Genomic DNA, 16,770 nt, shown 5'->3' with positions numbered 1-16,770 from the left:
ACGCGGATACAGGTTTTTGAAAAGAGGGGTGTACTAAATATAAACAATGCAATATAAATGCATTTAACTCATTAGTCAAATAAGAGTTATTTTTGTTTTAAACGTCAGCAAAATGATAGAGTGGTGTGTAGTTTTTGTTCATTAGCATTATTAGCATGTTTCAAAAAGTGGGCGTGTCTTAATCCGCGTATGTTGTCTGTGCTCTCTGGACTTTAACACCGAACGCGAGACCTTGTTTAATTCGGTGGGAACAAGAGCACATGAGCTATCAAACAATTATCTACTTTTGCATACACCTGATAATGATTTGCTACTGATACGCGACATTTAGTTAAGTGGTATCCACACAAATTGCAATATCATGCTTTGTAGGAAAAGTAATTATCTTAGCAGTAATGGATACAATGATGTTTCTTGTTAACTGTACATTTTTTTTACACAGAATCTAATAACTCGGAGTCACGAGCCTACATACACATTACCAGAACTAACAATTTATGAAAAAGAGAGTGCTGAATTGCAGTAACACAGCACAAGGATATATTCAGTATGAGGTCATACGGAACCCGGTGACCGTGAAGGTGCTGGTCTTCAGCAACGTGGTAACAGGAATGGTTGGTCAGTCTCGCTGACTTTGTTGATGCATCGCAACCCTGTCGCCTGCCTGACTCTCTTGAAGTCTGACTGTCACTGGTCAGTCTTCCGCCGTTAGTTTGTCTCGTCGTCTGTCGTATCTCTGCTTGTCATCTGGTTGTCTCAATGGTCGTGTATCTGTGTCGTCTGCCTGATTCTCGCTCTGGTCGTATGCCTGTGTCCAATCGTCTGTCTGTCGCTCTGGCCGTATATCTATCTCTCGCCTGTCTGTCTGTTAGTCGCCGTAAGTTTGTCTAGTGTTCTGTTCATATCTCTGGTCAAATTTGAAACAAACTTGTTCCGAAAATAATAGTTTTTTGCAAATCCATTTTGTTGTCCTGTCACGTGCAGCTTGACTCCTGAGAGTTTCTAGGTCTTCGTCCCTTCCCTACACTGAATCACATGTAAAACGTGGTATCTCCTAACACAAGTGATTTTGTTCGAATCATGCCTCTGTTCACCAAGCAGTGACTGGGTACCCTGTAGTAGGAGATGATGATGTGAATGTTAACATTTAAGCGCAGTCTGCCTGGGTTGAATACTGCCAAGGGAGTCCAAAATTTACAATCGAGTAGACAATGATCCAACAATCGGGGTTTAAAAAGACCTATCATGATGTGAGCGCATTTGAGCAGTTATGAACTGAAAAGTGCGATACACAAATTCATGTGTTTTAAGTTTTGGCGACAACAGAGAGCCTGGAATTTGCCGCCTTTCTATATACGACTGTGACGTCATATCTTTGCGTCACAATGAGCGATATGACGTCATAATGGTGACGCGCGTTGTAGAATGAAAGCTTTGCAAAGCTTGCTTAGTTTTTCTTCAGGGGTGCCACCTCATGTTAGCTTTCCAAGTTGCCATGCTTACATGCTGTCAATGCCTGTCATATGTTCGAGTGAAGTATTACGGGGTAAACAAACTGCCTGAGCATATAAAGTCCATATTTTGTTTAAAGGCTGTTGTCATTGAATCCGTAATCCAAATCGACAACCCACTCAAAACATTGGACTAAACGCATGCCGATTCACTCAATATGTTTGCTAGCAACCAAAGAGTTCGCGTTTTATTTAGTCATGGTAGAATGGAGATAAACAGTTTTAGCGCGGTTAAATCTATAGGTGACCTAGCTCTACATTAAAAACACAGTATGTTTATCTCCTAAATGTATTATGATATACTAGTATATTTTAGGACGGGTGTGTCCACAAAACTTTCTTTAGTGAACTGGGGTGGTAGTTAACAATTTAACAAAACATCGCTTCCCCTTTGTCGCGATTTGTGGAGCATTTATTAGTTCATTAATATAACATTCCGAATAAGTTAAAGAACGCCCGTTTTCTCATATGACTATAGTTAATTTGTTAATCTGATAGGTGGGCTTTGCAACACATGGCCTTCCAATTCTGGGTGTTCATAAAACTTGTTTTGAATGGTATGGTTATCCTACGAAAGTACAATAAAGATTTTGTAAATTAATATTGCTTTTATTGACTTCCTCACCATGATTTTGCAATAAATAAGCGTATAACATCTTGAAACAAAGTGCACATATCATTAGTAAGACATTCAGTTATATTCATTGGTAAAAAAATTAACAACTTAATGTGTCAACCTGTGTTGTTCAGGTAAACGGTTCAGAACATTGCACATTCCAGAAAACGTATAACATATATATGTACAGTTTCATTTTGAGACTAAAACTTAAACATAAATCATTTTGAGCATTGTAATCACAGGTTCATAAATAAATAGTTTTTACATTTATGTCAAGTTGTCACACGGGAATGGTAAGGATTGCACCTCACTTTCACAGGCCGGAAGCGGAAGTGGGTTTGAGATTATGCTCCATTTGAGCATGCGCTGCAGCCACATGTTTCCGGTACGTTGTAGGTCTTGGTGATCTTCCTGCCAGTACCGCAAACAAGCTGGACAGACTTGGCTACCGTCTTGGCTGGCTGGCAACATAGGCATTTGTTGTCGAAGCCGCGCATGAGTGAGGTGTAACTTGAAGTAGAGCCACAATATCCTGCACATTCCTTGAGCTCTGGGATTGGCTCCACGTTAGAGCAAACCTCACCCTCGTCATTGACCTTGAAGAAGCCAATGGATTGCTGGACTTGTCCGAACATCAGTCTGGGAGTGCAACTCTGGCATACCGAGTTGGAGGAGTTGGTTGGCACCATATCTGCAAATACATGAATCAAGTTTGTGATAGGAAGGACACGTTTCAAACAATCGATAAGCTGCTTGCTGTATTTGTTGTTCAACGCTAAACTCAGAAATATTTCAGGTACATGATGGCGACCTAAATCATCAACACAAGACCAGACAAACCAGTGACTGATATAATGTCTATGGGAAGCAGACCATGGACTTTCGTAACCAAGATATGCTCGAATGTCTCGGAGACACCTGGTTTGATTTTCATGTCCGAGGACAGTTTTTAGATATATTCATACAACTCGACTCTGTAATGTATGTTCTGCCAGTAACACTTGGTCATGTGTTCGAATCCCAAATTTACTTCTTTCAAGATTAATTTTATGATGGTGTTGGTGACATGATGTGACAGAGTTGAATGTTGTTCAAGCAGATCTTATTGGAACCCATTCACTCACTGTGAGAGAACAAAGTGGTACAATCAAACAAGGCAAAATGCTCTTCGAATCTTTTGTAATGATACCATACTAATGTTCTCAATTCTGTGACGGTACCATAATGTCTTATCCAGGCATGACCCATCGTTGCAATTACTACATGTATGGCATTATTAAGCACCCACCTGTAGGCACGCATCTGAGACAACATCCAGTAGAATCGTAGGCCTTTTCGCTCTGCAAACACAAAATACAAAGGACACGGATGAAATACATGGACATTTATATACTTCATTCTATATATCGAAACTAACTTGAGATCGTAGTGACGCTTGAATACGTGGCAAACGAATAGATATTGCAATATTTGACCCAATTTCCCATGGCACCAAGGATATATGGACATATCTAACAACATAGTGCTTATTTGATAGGGGGCGGTGGGGTAGCCTGCTTGTAAAAGTACTCGCTCGTCATATCGAACACCCGGGTTCGATTCCCTACATGAGAACAATGATGGAGACGATGCTGGTCTCTATCGCCATAATATGTCTTGAACATTGCCCATGAATCTAAAACTCATAACTCACTGCTTTGGCAGTGCCACTTAATACAACCACTTGGTTCTTATACGTACTCCTGTGCACACGGGCAACTTGTCGATACTTTCACACTGTATTTGGGTCTGCTGGAGGATGAAGTCGCCCGTCATTATGTCCACTGTACACATCTTCTCGAAACACTTCATAGAAGATGGGATCTTCTCCCCTTGCTGTTAAATATAGTAATAAATATGGTAATTAGTTTTCATATATTCTGTGGAACATTTTAACTGAAGTAACGTTCGGATATGAGATACATTTTACTGAAACGTTGACACTTAAGTATAAGATTCAAAAGTGTCCTGTTAATTATGTCGATGTATTTCTTTAAGTTGCCTTGACGTACTTTGTAAACTTTGCCGTTGTCAACGCAACCAGTCTTCATACATTCACCACAGCAGGTGCCGTCGGTGGTGCGTCTCTCCTCTCCCTGTGGATGTAAAGGGCGGGGTTAATGCATTGTCGCAGTCTGTGTGTCACGACCTTGCCTAATATGGCAACGACGGATTTGAATAAACATTTGAATCTTGTATTATGCGTATGTTCAAGTGGGCTACAAGCAGGGCATATGTCCACATTGTACCACGTCACGGCTAACAAGCTAAAATCAAATGAAATCATTTAAACTGTGATATCCTTTAAACTCGATATATCGTTTTAACGGTTTAACGTCATTGTACTGGCCCAATAATTACCAACACAATGTCCTTAAATCGAAATTCCACTTGTCACGAAAATACGAACAACTCGATACGTTGTGGCGGTCTCCATGACTTCGAGTACACTTTCACTATAACCAATTGCTAGAACTTGTCAGGGCACTAACCAGTTTGCAAGCAGAACACTGTTGTTCATGGCATGTTGTTTCTGCAGTACCGCTGGTGGTGTTGACACACTGGCAGGTCTTGCACAGGCCATCCGCCCATTGCTGACCAACAGTGTGGGTCACCTCGACTGGCCTGGGGCGGTCCACCTCCTTACCATTGGTCACCACCTTGGTCATTGAGTATCTGCAGACGGGGATGGTGACGGCCGTGGTCACCACGGGGAAGGGACTCGAAGTGCCGGCAACTGAGGGACAAGAATAATATTTGTAGTATATCCTGAACCTGCTGTTCAAGTACATCAATAGCACCACATAGGTTTGACGCCAGTATGTGAACATACTTTTCATTTAATAAACAGGGATGTAAGTATATTATTGTCAAGAAAACTAATTATTGATGTCATTCGAAATCCCCGAACGTGCAACCATTTGTTTTTTTCAAGTCTTAGTATTGAAGTTGTTTTCTCCAGCGAAATACGAAGCACAAACATCATGATGTTATTAATTAACGATGCATTACAGTTGGGAATATATTCAGCATTAATAGTTGTTTAACTCTCGTCAAAAATAATACAATAATAAGTATAAGCATAATTCTGATTGCTAAGTATTATCAATGGTACCTACCACATGCCTTGGTTGTGCAGTTGCAGCCACCAAAGATGTCCACGACCTGGGATCCCTGAAACAAAGCAGTGTCATAACGTTAGCCATTAAGACCAGTACCAGGTGAGGTGTTGCATTTACAAGCACTTATAGCTTTCAGCCGAAGCTTTGATTTAAACGAAACATACAAAGCATTGCAGGCATTGGTCACAACTCTAAATGGTTGTTTGAACGTACGAAAGCACATGGTGGTTGTGCAGGAACTGGACACTTTGGTGGACACACTGAAACAGAAAAGAAATGACATCACAAACCCTCATACTTCTTGTACGATTGCAAATTACCGTTTTTATACCATTGTGAAATATAATGTGTCCCCGTTTAATTTCTTTTTCTAATTGACTTATCATTCGGAGAGTCCGTCAGGAACAGAAAAACTCACCACAAGTGTACTCCGGGCAACACCTCTCGCCGCTGTCGACCATGGTGAGGACCTCGGGCTTCATGCAATCCTTGGAGATGGTTGGGCATTGACGTGGCTCGCAGACAACCAGATACTCCTCACAGCAACTATCCGGGCTCTTGATGACCTTGGCGACCTCACCCTGGTTCAGTGGAGGCTGAACAAGGGGAGAACACTTGACATCGACACAGGCAGCTGAAACAGCAGATTATGTGCCGTGTTTGATTGTGATACGTGAAGACGTTGGGGACAAAATCGTCTCTAGTGGTCATGGTATTGGTAATCATATGATAACCCGAGAAGATTAGTGAGAGCAGATACAGAAAATAAAATAATCTCAAACCTTAAGCCAAAATAGGACAGTGCGATGACAGTTTGGATAACAAGGGAGATACACCTGGACAAAAACACCACTTACTAAATAGTTTCGTTTTTCTTTTGGAATCGTATCTGTTTCAAATTCAATGGCAACACACGTATATTTTTGTTTACATAATAAAATTTAAAATATAAACCGAAATGGGTTATAAAATGATATGCATTATAACTGTTCAAGGCAATATCTATTTGACAACCCTTTCATTAGTTTCCTGTGTTTCTTTGTATCATACGATATGACCATCTGGAGGAACATACAATGTTCTTGTACTTATTGCCAATGAGTTTTCGGTGGTATATTGGACATTTATTAACATGAAGCGAATGTTGTATGTAGGTATGTCAAACTGATACATAGTTCTGGACATGGGGAAAGCAAAGTGCGTTACTTTTTTCCATGTGTATATATCAAACATCCGACTTACTTGGAGTAGGCACGTGTGGTGGTAGGTGGACGGTGGTGTTGGGCACAATGCCTGTTGTCACTGTAACATTATGGGTATTTATTTTACACCTTGCTGTCAGATACAGGAATTACTTTAACAGATATATTTGCTATATCAGCTTCATGGTAATGATATCACATAGTTCATTGTTGTAGTCACATTTGTCTCAAGGAAATAAACGTGGCTTCAATAGAAACTATCTTTTCTAATCAAAGTATCAAAATATTTGAACAAGCTGCTTGAACATGTGAAAAACGTTTGCTGCGGGCGTTTCTTTAAGTGGGGTTCTTTATGAGTACCAAAAATAAAGTTTTACTCACATACATATATAAAGTACGATTACTTACCAATCTTGACAGGTGGCGTGATAATGTCGTTGAAATGACTTGTTGTCAACTTGGGCGCAGCTGTTCCTGGCATTGTTGGTGACGGTGTCGGGGTGCTCGGCAGTGTGAAGATAGGGGTGGACACTAGAACATACAAGACACGCCAGTGAGACATTCTTGCGATGGTTATTGTTGCTGGAGACACCAACAGGGGAAATTGATGAACATGTTTTCCTCAATGTTGTTGTGAAATAACGAGGCAATGCAAAGCTCGAGATCATATTTGGATAACTTACTGCATTCGAACTCATCAGTGATACAGTCGGCGACACCATCACATCTGGCAGAGTGAGGGATGCATTGGCCATTTCCACAACGGAAGTCTCCAGTTGCGCATGTCTCACACTCGCACTCGCATGTATCCTTATCCAAAACGGTTGAGAGACCCTGTGAGAAAAAAGACGAAATATTTCAGTCATATATGTTCAAATCGTGACATCATGGTTTATGGCTTTTTGGATTTATTGTCAGAAACAAGGCTATAAATTATTTTTGTATTAACGTTTTGTGAAGTTGTAATGAAAAAAACTTTATCTTTATAGTTCACAGTAACAGATACTGACCTCTTTGCAGGGTGAGCAGGTCTTGGGCAGACATTTGACCTCTCCATGGACACACTGGCAGGTGTCACAGTTGCTGTTTTGGGTGATTCGACCAGGCTGAATAGAGAAATGTATAATGCATTAATAGCGGCCATAAAATGTCCGAATTCCCTAATGGGATTCGAACCACGGACCTCCTGATCCGAAGTCGGATGGCTTGTCCACATGGCGAAAGAGGTTTACCGGCAGGCAGCTGACAAGGTAAGAATATCATTTCTTGGCTTCCATGTCCTGCTACACACATTCAAGCCCAACAGCCATACACCCAGAAAACAGCAATGTCCATTATCGTCTATGACAATGTCAGTCTGATACAATATAACAAGGTGGTGATGCTGAATAATGCTTTACGCCATAGTATTCCATCTAAACCACGAGGATCGTAAATATTCGAATATATAGGCCAGATACAATAGTTGCTGGATGCACGGACAACGAACGATCCACGCCGTCAGGGGTACGATGCAACACACTCATCTCGGTCTCATATGGTGACCAACCGGCCCACTGTTTAGTTTATTTGCCACGGACTCCCAATGAGAAACACACAGAAAAGTTGTGATGATGTGATGATGAATTTTAAATCATGATCTATGTATGTGATTGATTTAATCATCTCGTTTAAGTGTCCTAAGATGCTGGCTGCGGATTGAGTGGAAGTAGAAAATTACTGGCCACTTCAGTGAATCATCTTCTATCAAGTTTCATTTCAAAACATGCCTCAACGGAAGCAGTTAGGGATACTTACCAGGACAACTTGACCATCAATCATGCACGGACACTCGGCCTTCTTGACACACTGGACTCCGTCGCAGTAGTAGCCGTTGGAGCATCCCTCCTTGGGGCACTGACTCAGGTCCATTCCTGTGTAGCAGGGGATGACATTGATGGGGGGAGAGACGGATGGGCCGGCGGTGGGTGTTGCGGTGGGAATCTTAGACACTGGAAGAGATCGAATATAATGAGTTGGGTTAACAATCAATGGTATTTCAGTTGTGTCACGGTGTGTCTGCTTAATGTGGAAGGTCAAGTGAGGTAGGGCTTCGGTATTTACGGCTCTGTGAAGCCACGGGTATGATGCCGACAAACCTAGGGACATAATTTGGCGAATCGAGAATTGAACCCACCATCATATAGAAGGAAGTTAAATAATATGTACCTGAACAATAGGGAAGGAACAATAGTAGGTAGATAGATAAGATAGGCCCCTTTCCGAGATATGTCATCAATGTCTTGGTGAACTGTGGTTACAAATCCAGTTTTTTAATCAATCAGAAAACATTCTTATTGTCATAAGGCCTTAGGCCCCAATAAATAGATCATTGGTCAATACTCACAGCATTCTGGGGTCTGTTTCAGACAGCCAAGTCTGACTTCATAGTTAAAGCACATAGGTTCCTTCTGGTCAGCGTTGTTACAGACGAGACCTTCCCACAGATTACAGGTAACCTTCTGACCCGTCTCGCCGGAAGCGGTGTGGTCGGGGGTGGCGGTTCGGCACTCGATGCTCATGGGCTGCTGACATGTTAATGATGCCTTCATCACCTCCTCGATTGGCTCGCGGTCGCCATTAGATGTAAGAGTCACGTGGCCAAGATCGATCCATTTGTCCCAGGTAACACATCCGGCTTAAGAAAGATGAAGATTTTTAATAAGTGAGTGAGTATGGTTTTGTGGCGCTTTAAGCAATATTTCAACTATACATTGGTGACATCAAGACGTTGACTGTACACATTTTCTTCATGACGGGAGTTCAAACCAAGTTTTTTTTGCATATCACACGAACGCTTTAACCACGAGGCTACCTCACCGATGCCTACCTGGAAGGAAGGGTGTGACTGTTTGGACTTGTGGGGGTACAGCGGTGGAGGAACTGCCCGGCAGGGGCGAGGCTGTTGGTTTGAGGGGGTTCACTGGTGTAGGCGACATGGCTAGTAAAAAAAAATCATGGTTATAGACAACTGAAGACAAAACTATTATGTTCGTGACACACCCCTTGATCGAAGGTGAAAATAGCTGAAGGACCTTCTTTACATGATACTTCTTCTGTTTGTCTATTTGAACGCATATTTGACCAAATATTACAGTCCCATAATGATCATTTTGGAAACTGAATATCCTTGTTACAGATAATAACGTTTACCTCTAATAAACCTATGATTCCAACTGCTACACGTTGGTAATGGTGTTTACAAACCAAGAGTCGTATTCGGAATGAACCTGCCATTCGACTCCACGACCAGCGGATCAAATCAGCTAAGATACGCAACTCTGCACTAGAAAATGGCGGCGCCTCAGAACACTGGAGCACTTGTGCCTTCTCTATATAACAGAAGTGCTCTGCAGCACATACTTCTTTCCATCACTTACTTGGGTAGCTCTCGAAGCATCCGTGGATCTCGAACCTCAGGGCGATCATGCCGCTCCATGTCTGAGGGCTAATCCTGATATAGCGGGCTCGGATTGGCGTCATGAAGGTGTTGGTCACAGGAGTCACGTTGTCGAAGTTGCCGGAGAACATCTGACAATGAAAAATAAAATGAGTATTTGTCTAGACTCAACACCACTATTTTGCATTTTTAATAATTATTGTCTTTTTGCAAATTTGCTAGTTGTTGGCGACTAATAGACATCTATAGTGATTAAGCTACCATTTCGTATAACCTCAATGCCAGTTGAAAAAATAAAAGAAATAAAATCGAAAAAATGCTCTTTAATAGCGCATGGGCTGTTAAAATGGTTGATAATGAAATATCTTATTTTCCGATGAGAACAGTATAATGAGTGGACTATTTCTTTTTTACTTGAAATACACCAATACATTGTTCGCGTAATCATATCCGTCATTTGATATCCACATATGACTTCCATAGTAATATATAAACATAGCCGCCTGAATCAATTTTTTTAAAGCTTAGGATGAAAATCTAATTTAATTATTGTAGCCTTATTCCACCACAAAGCAGTAACCTGATCCCCATTTACGCACCATATCCTCTCCCTTGGTCTCTCTGTAGGCATTCCAGTTGGCACCGTCGTAGGAGTAGAACACCTTGTAGGAGGTCACGTAGCTGGGAGCCGTCGGGCGGCCCTGAGTGGTGACCCCGGTAATGATCCTTGGAGCAAGGAAGTCGACCTGGATGTACTGGTTCTTGTTCTCAGTGGCGGCCAACCAGGCACTGTTTCCTCCAAGACGTGCACTGATGGCGGAGTGAAGGCCGTCGCGGTAGGAGGAGGCGGAGATCATGTCGTTGCGGATGATGCCGTTTGCCATACCCATTTCTTCTCTGCATCCAGCTGCACATACGGAGAGAATGGGTTATAGCATGATGTCTTGTTATGTCTCGATGTGATGGTTTCAATTGGGATTGCGGGAAGGAGATACCACATTTGCGTTGTTGAAGGACAAAGTTGTGTGTTCATAATATAAGTGAGTTAGTGAGTGAGAGAGTTGGGCTTAACGCCGCTTGGAACTTTATTCCAGTTATATCAAGGTGGGTCAGCTTCAGGTGGGAGAAAATCCCACTTGGGTGAAACTCCCAATCATAGGTTTCTGGCGTGCCCAGGGACACAACTCACCTCAGACGACTGGACCACCCGTGGCCTCAATAAAATAATAGAATTGACTTACCTGGTATGTTTGGTGTTGGGCTTGCTGTCAGTTGAACTCCGGGACTTGCTGTTGGGGTTCCACTTACGGCTTGTCCTGGGGTTGCAGTTGGGAGGCCACTTCCGGTTTGACCTGGGCTAGCTGTTGGTACGCCTATGAATGGTAATTGTTTCTTTTGTTTATCAGGTCACGCATATAACATGTAATCGTAACATCTGAAACTCATATTGGCAATGGTGCTGTTTTATTTTTTAGATATAAGTATTTGTAACCCGGGTAAGGTGTAACGTACCGGAGCAGTCGCAGTGGTATCTGACTCTGTAATCACTGCAGGGGATGGGGGCGTTGTCTCCGTCTTTACAGACGAGACCTTTTTCAACTGTACACTGCACAATCTCTCCAGTACTGTAGGATGGAATCTCATCAACAGTCTCACATTCCACCTTGTCGACCTTACCACTGGGACAGAATTCCTGGAATACAAGGCAGCAAATACATTATACACCCTCCAAAATACATTATAAAACCCTCCCAAATACATTGTACACCCTCCCAAATACATTATACACCCTCCCAAATACTTCATGTATCCTCCTAAATACGTCATGCAGCCTCCCTGTTTCTAGGTTTGTCAGCAGCATACCCGTGCTTGGGGATTTTGCCTCGGCCCCTTCCCAATCTAATATAACATGAAGCTGACACGCCGTGATATAACTGAAACACTCTTCAAAGCAACGTTAAACTCACCCCACTCACCCACTGACTCATCGAGGACCCATTTCAAACACATCATGTACCCCTTTCATAAACCCCATTTAACCTCTCAATTACGTCACGTACCCTGTCAAATACACCAGGAGATACATTGGAATGGACTGACCAATATCGCCCATACTCACAGTGAGCTGCTGATCGGTCATGAACTCATGTTGTCCATCTGTGGCCCTGTTGGTGTTGACCCAGGCTGACCAGGTGCTTGTCACACAGGACTGTTGGGGCGCAGCAGTAGGACTTACTGAAGGACCAGCAGAGGGCACCAGGGTAGGAAGTACTTCCTCGGGAGCTACAAGAAACAGGGTTCATTGCAACTGAGATTGCAGATGGTGTCTTGATGTCTTGCATACTCAGATATACAGTGTGTCATTACATATTGAGAGAAACAAGGCATGAGTGTCCCAATTCCTTTCCTTAGTCAAACAGGATCATTGGTTCGAAAATAAGTTTTATCAAGAATATATTCCTTGGCATGTCAGCACCATGTCCGTGCCCATGTAACCACAAATACCCGCATTAAAATCAGCTTTTCCTCCAATATTTAACATCAACGATAAGGTATGAATGAAATGATTTTCATAGCGATGCAAAATCCCAACTAACAGGAAAAAAAGATGCGATGGAATCGTATAATTTGAATAGTACGTTCCATTATTGTGCCTAACTCGTTTATTATATAAAGGAAGAATGCTTGTAACTAGGCTGCTTTACCGCCATTATAAAGTACCCAAAATAGCTTACCCCTGCAGCCAATGATGCTGAATCTGAGAGCGATTGCACCTTCCCACATAACTGGCTGGATTCTGATATACCTAGCAACAATTGGTGTCAACACTGTTCTCACTGCACTGTCGCCATCAAAGTTTCCGTTGAAGATCTGGCGAGACAACCAATGAATTGATACACCTATGGGTACACATGCCACAAATATCTATATTATTAGCCACATGTCATGCATATTGACATCACAGGGTACAACTGTTCAATAAGAAAGGGAAAAAAAGTCAATCATTCTTTTAAACATTAATGTCACACATATTGAAACATATTTGCACAGAGTACTGTTTATGTTATCTTGATATTTTTCTTAATCAGACTGTGTTGTACATCAGTGCATATAGAGTCGTTTATAACTTACGTGCCCTTTTGCATGATGTTTTAACACCTGTTGGTGCCAGAAATTGAAAAGGCAGTGTAAAGAGTTAACTAAACCAGTACACACCAAATTCAATTCCCTTGGTGACTGCTCGTTGCACTACACAAATGTGAGTTTTAAGATTATCTTAATACTAACGTAGAAGTAGCATACATACAAAGTATTGGTGGCTGAGTCGTAAGAACAGTACCTTAGGAGAGCCAGCAGACTTTTCATAGTATTGGAAGGTCTTGCCATCGATTGAGTAAGCGATCATGAATGCCTTCACCCATTGGGATGATCCTTCCCGTCCTTTGGTGATAATAGCATTGATATATTCAGGGTGGTCAAATCTGGCTTCAATCCATTGTCCTTTGTCCATTGTCTTGGGCATCCAAGCTCCGATGTTGACTTTATCGGAAACTGCATCAATATTAGATCTCTGTGGTCCTGCATACTCAGAGAGGCTGGAGGATGCACTAAGATGATTGTCCGGAACTTCAAGCGCAGCAGTGTTGGTCATTGGATTAGGGCAGACTGAAGGAGAGAAATAGTTTTATTCAAACTATGAAACACGTGCTGAGATGTGTGGCAGACATGAAAGATGAGTTATTTATACAATGCAGATATTTTCAAAAAATACTTACTAAGCACAGGTGTTGTGGTTTGGCTAACAACTGCTGTTGTCTGCATGCCTGGGGCTACACTGGATGATGATCCAAACACTGGAAGATGTGGAAGAAATATGTAGCTTTAATACTGAGCCTAGAATTTAGTGGGATACAACTAAATCTCGATGAAAAGTAGACGTATAATCAATTATATACATAACACCATGAAGAAGAGACGGTGATTACTCATACCTGGACTGGCTGTTGGGAGACCACTCTGTCCTGCACTTGGACTGGCTGTTGGCTGACCACTCTGTCCTGCAACTGGACTGGCTGTTGGAACACCGCTCGTTCCTGTTACACCTGGACTAGCGGTTGGCTGACCACTCTGTCCTGCACTTGGACTGGCTGTTGGCTGACCACTTTCCCCTAAGCCTGGAGTAGCTGTTGGCTGACCACTCTGTCCTGCACTTGGACTGGCTGTTGGTTGACCGCTCTTTTGTGTTACACCTGGAATAGCTGTGGGCAGACCACTCTGTCCTGCACTTGGACTCGCTGTTGGAATACCGCTCTTTCCTGTAACACCTGGAGTAGCTGTTGGAAGACCACTCTGTCCTGCACTTGGACTGGCTGTTGGAACACCGCTCTTTCCTGTTACACCTGGTGGGCCGGCTGTTGGCTGACCACTTTCCCCTATACCTGGACTAGCTGTTGGTTGACCACTCTGTCCTGCACTTGGACTCGCTGTTGGAATACCGCTCTTTCCTGTAACACCTGGAGTAGCTGTTGGAACACCGCTCTTTCCTACAACACCTGGTGGACCGGCTGTTGGAAGACCACTCTGTCCTGCACTTGGACTGGCTGTTGGTTGACCGCTCTTTCCTGTAACACCTGGTGGGCCGGCTGTTGGCTGACCACTTTCCCCTATAACTGGAGTAGCTGTTGGTTGACCACTCTGTCCTGCACTTGGACTTGCTGTTGGAACACCGCTCTTTCCTGTAACACCTGGACTAGCTGTTGGAAGACCACTCTGTCCTGCACTTGGACTGGCTGTCGGAACACCGCTCTTTCCTGTTACACCTGGACTAACGGTTGGCTGACCACTCTGTCCTGCACTTGGACTGGCTGTTGGAACACCGCTCTTTCCTGTTACACCTGGACTGACTGTTGGCTGACCACTCTGTCCTGCACTAGGACTGGCTGTTGGTTGACCGCTCTTTCGTGTTACACCTGGACTAGCTGTTGGCTGACCACTGACTCCACCACTAGGAGATGCTGTAGGCAGACCACTCTGTCCTGCACTTGGACTGGCTGTTGGAACACCGCTCTTTCCTGTTACACCTTGACTGGCTGTTGGAAGTCCGCTCTGTCCTGCACTAGGACTGGCTGTTGGGAGGCCGCTCTGTGCTGCACTAGGGCTGACTGATGGTTGTCCAAGAATACTTGGTGTACCCGTGGGGAGACCAGTCTGTCCTACTACTGGGCTGGCAGTTGGAAGGCCACTCTGTCCTACGGTCGGACTGGCTGTTGGTACTTTAGAACAATCAACACCCTTTGGCTCACACAACACTCTTACTTCATAATCAAAACATGTGCCTCCTACCATCTGCTTAGTGTTACTGCACATAAGACCGCTGTATTTCATATCGCATGTTACACCAACCTGGCCAGATTCCGAGGCGGATTTATGTGTGTTGCTGTCTCTGCATTCTAAAGCTGTGATATCTTCAGTGTGGCAAAATTGGAACTGTTGTCTGAGATTTGCAAGCAATTCCATTTCACCAGTATTGTCAGGTGTGTTACTATTCATCCACTTTGTCCATCCGCAGACAGTTGGCACCGCAGTTGGAAGACCAGTCTGTCCTATACCTGGGGTGATAGTGGGAAGACCGCTTTGTCCTGCACTTGGACTGGCTGTTGGAACACCGCTCTTTCCCGTAACACCTGGGCTGGCTGTGGGAAGACTACTCTGTCCTGCACTTGGACTGGCTGTTGGTTGACCGCTCTTTCCTGTAACACTTGGACTGGCTGTTGGAACACCGCTCTTTCCCGTAACACCTGGGCTGGCTGTGGGAAGACCACTCTGTCCTGCACTTGGACTGGCTGTTGGTTGACCGCTCTTTCCTGTAACACCTGGACTTGCTGTGGGAACACCACTCTGTCCTGCACTTGGGCTGGCTGTTGGGAGGCCACTTGGTCCAATGCTTGGCTGTGCAGTAGGTAAAGTGGAACAGTCGCAGAACACTCTCATTTCGTAGTCAAGACACTTTCCATCAATTTGTTTCAGATTGTTACACCGGAGACCACGTATTGCATCACACGTGATCGACTGACCAGCCGCAGATGCCATCTGTTTGGTACCTGCTACTCTGCATTCAACCCGCTTCATCATATCGTGACTGCAGACGGTGGTTTTGGTCATAAGAGAAGCAATTGATTCGATATCACCTTCGAATGGCTTATTGGGAACAATAACATCGGGATGATCAGAGTTAGTCCACGCCGACCATCCACAGAATGGAGGTGAAACTGTTGGTTGACCAGATTGTCCGCTTGGGGAGGCAGTTGGCTGGCCGGTTTGTCCGCTTGGGGAGGCAGTTGGTTGACCAGATTGTCCGCTTGGGGAGGCAGTTGGCTGGCCGGTTTGTCCGCTTGGGGAGGCAGTTGGTTGACCAGATTGTCCGCTTGGGGAGGCAGTTGGTTGACCAGATTGTCCGCTTGGGGAGGCAGTTGGCTGGCCGGTTTGTCCGCTTGGGGAGGCAGTTGGTTGACCAGATTGTCCGCTTGGGGAGGCAGTTGGCTGGCCGGTTTGTCCGCTTGGGGAGGCAGTTGGTTGACCAGATTGTCCGCTTGGGGAGGCAGTTGGCTGGCCGCTTTGTCCGCTTGGGGAGGCAGTTGGTTGACCAGATTGTCCGCTTGGGGAGGCAGTTGGGAGTCCAGATTGTCCGCTTGGGGAGGCAGTTGGGAGTCCTGATGGTCTAGTTGATGGAGATACGGTTGCTGAAATCACAAATTAGTGTTATTAAGAGTCATAACATCTTCCTCATTTCATTATCTGTATGTTACCCATCAAGTATTCAACACATATTAGAATACAT

General features: G+C 43.8%; 1 protein-coding gene across 1 annotated transcript in view; it reads right to left on the bottom strand.

Annotated features, from left to right (window-relative positions):
- Positions 1-2,099: 2,099 nt before the first annotated feature.
- Positions 2,100-16,770, bottom strand: part of LOC124135093 (mucin-5AC-like) — a 47,729-nt gene continuing 33,058 nt past the window's right edge. The window contains exons 48-71 of the mRNA XM_048389131.1: positions 13,925-16,672; positions 13,709-13,786; positions 13,273-13,598; positions 12,668-12,803; positions 12,052-12,215; positions 11,445-11,625; positions 11,174-11,305; positions 10,532-10,839; positions 9,913-10,063; positions 9,363-9,473; positions 8,880-9,170; positions 8,291-8,484; positions 7,504-7,599; positions 7,177-7,327; positions 6,902-7,024; positions 6,534-6,593; positions 5,710-5,925; positions 5,505-5,551; positions 5,289-5,343; positions 4,662-4,906; positions 4,182-4,265; positions 3,871-4,005; positions 3,419-3,470; positions 2,100-2,821 (exon numbers count right to left, since the gene is read on the bottom strand). Of these exons, the coding sequence (XP_048245088.1) occupies positions 2,475-2,821; positions 3,419-3,470; positions 3,871-4,005; positions 4,182-4,265; positions 4,662-4,906; positions 5,289-5,343; positions 5,505-5,551; positions 5,710-5,925; positions 6,534-6,593; positions 6,902-7,024; positions 7,177-7,327; positions 7,504-7,599; positions 8,291-8,484; positions 8,880-9,170; positions 9,363-9,473; positions 9,913-10,063; positions 10,532-10,839; positions 11,174-11,305; positions 11,445-11,625; positions 12,052-12,215; positions 12,668-12,803; positions 13,273-13,598; positions 13,709-13,786; positions 13,925-16,672 (6,431 nt within the window). The 3' untranslated portion in view covers positions 2,100-2,474. The remainder of the gene's footprint in view (positions 2,822-3,418; positions 3,471-3,870; positions 4,006-4,181; positions 4,266-4,661; positions 4,907-5,288; positions 5,344-5,504; positions 5,552-5,709; positions 5,926-6,533; positions 6,594-6,901; positions 7,025-7,176; positions 7,328-7,503; positions 7,600-8,290; positions 8,485-8,879; positions 9,171-9,362; positions 9,474-9,912; positions 10,064-10,531; positions 10,840-11,173; positions 11,306-11,444; positions 11,626-12,051; positions 12,216-12,667; positions 12,804-13,272; positions 13,599-13,708; positions 13,787-13,924; positions 16,673-16,770) is intronic.

This window comes from Haliotis rufescens, unplaced genomic scaffold (assembly GCF_023055435.1).
Source record: "Haliotis rufescens isolate VD_foot unplaced genomic scaffold, xgHalRufe1.0.p SCAF_10, whole genome shotgun sequence".
In the NCBI taxonomy this organism is placed as follows: domain Eukaryota; kingdom Metazoa; phylum Mollusca; class Gastropoda; order Lepetellida; family Haliotidae; genus Haliotis; species Haliotis rufescens.
Note: the sequence above shows the minus strand (reverse complement) of the source record. Positions and strands in the feature narration are given on the sequence as shown.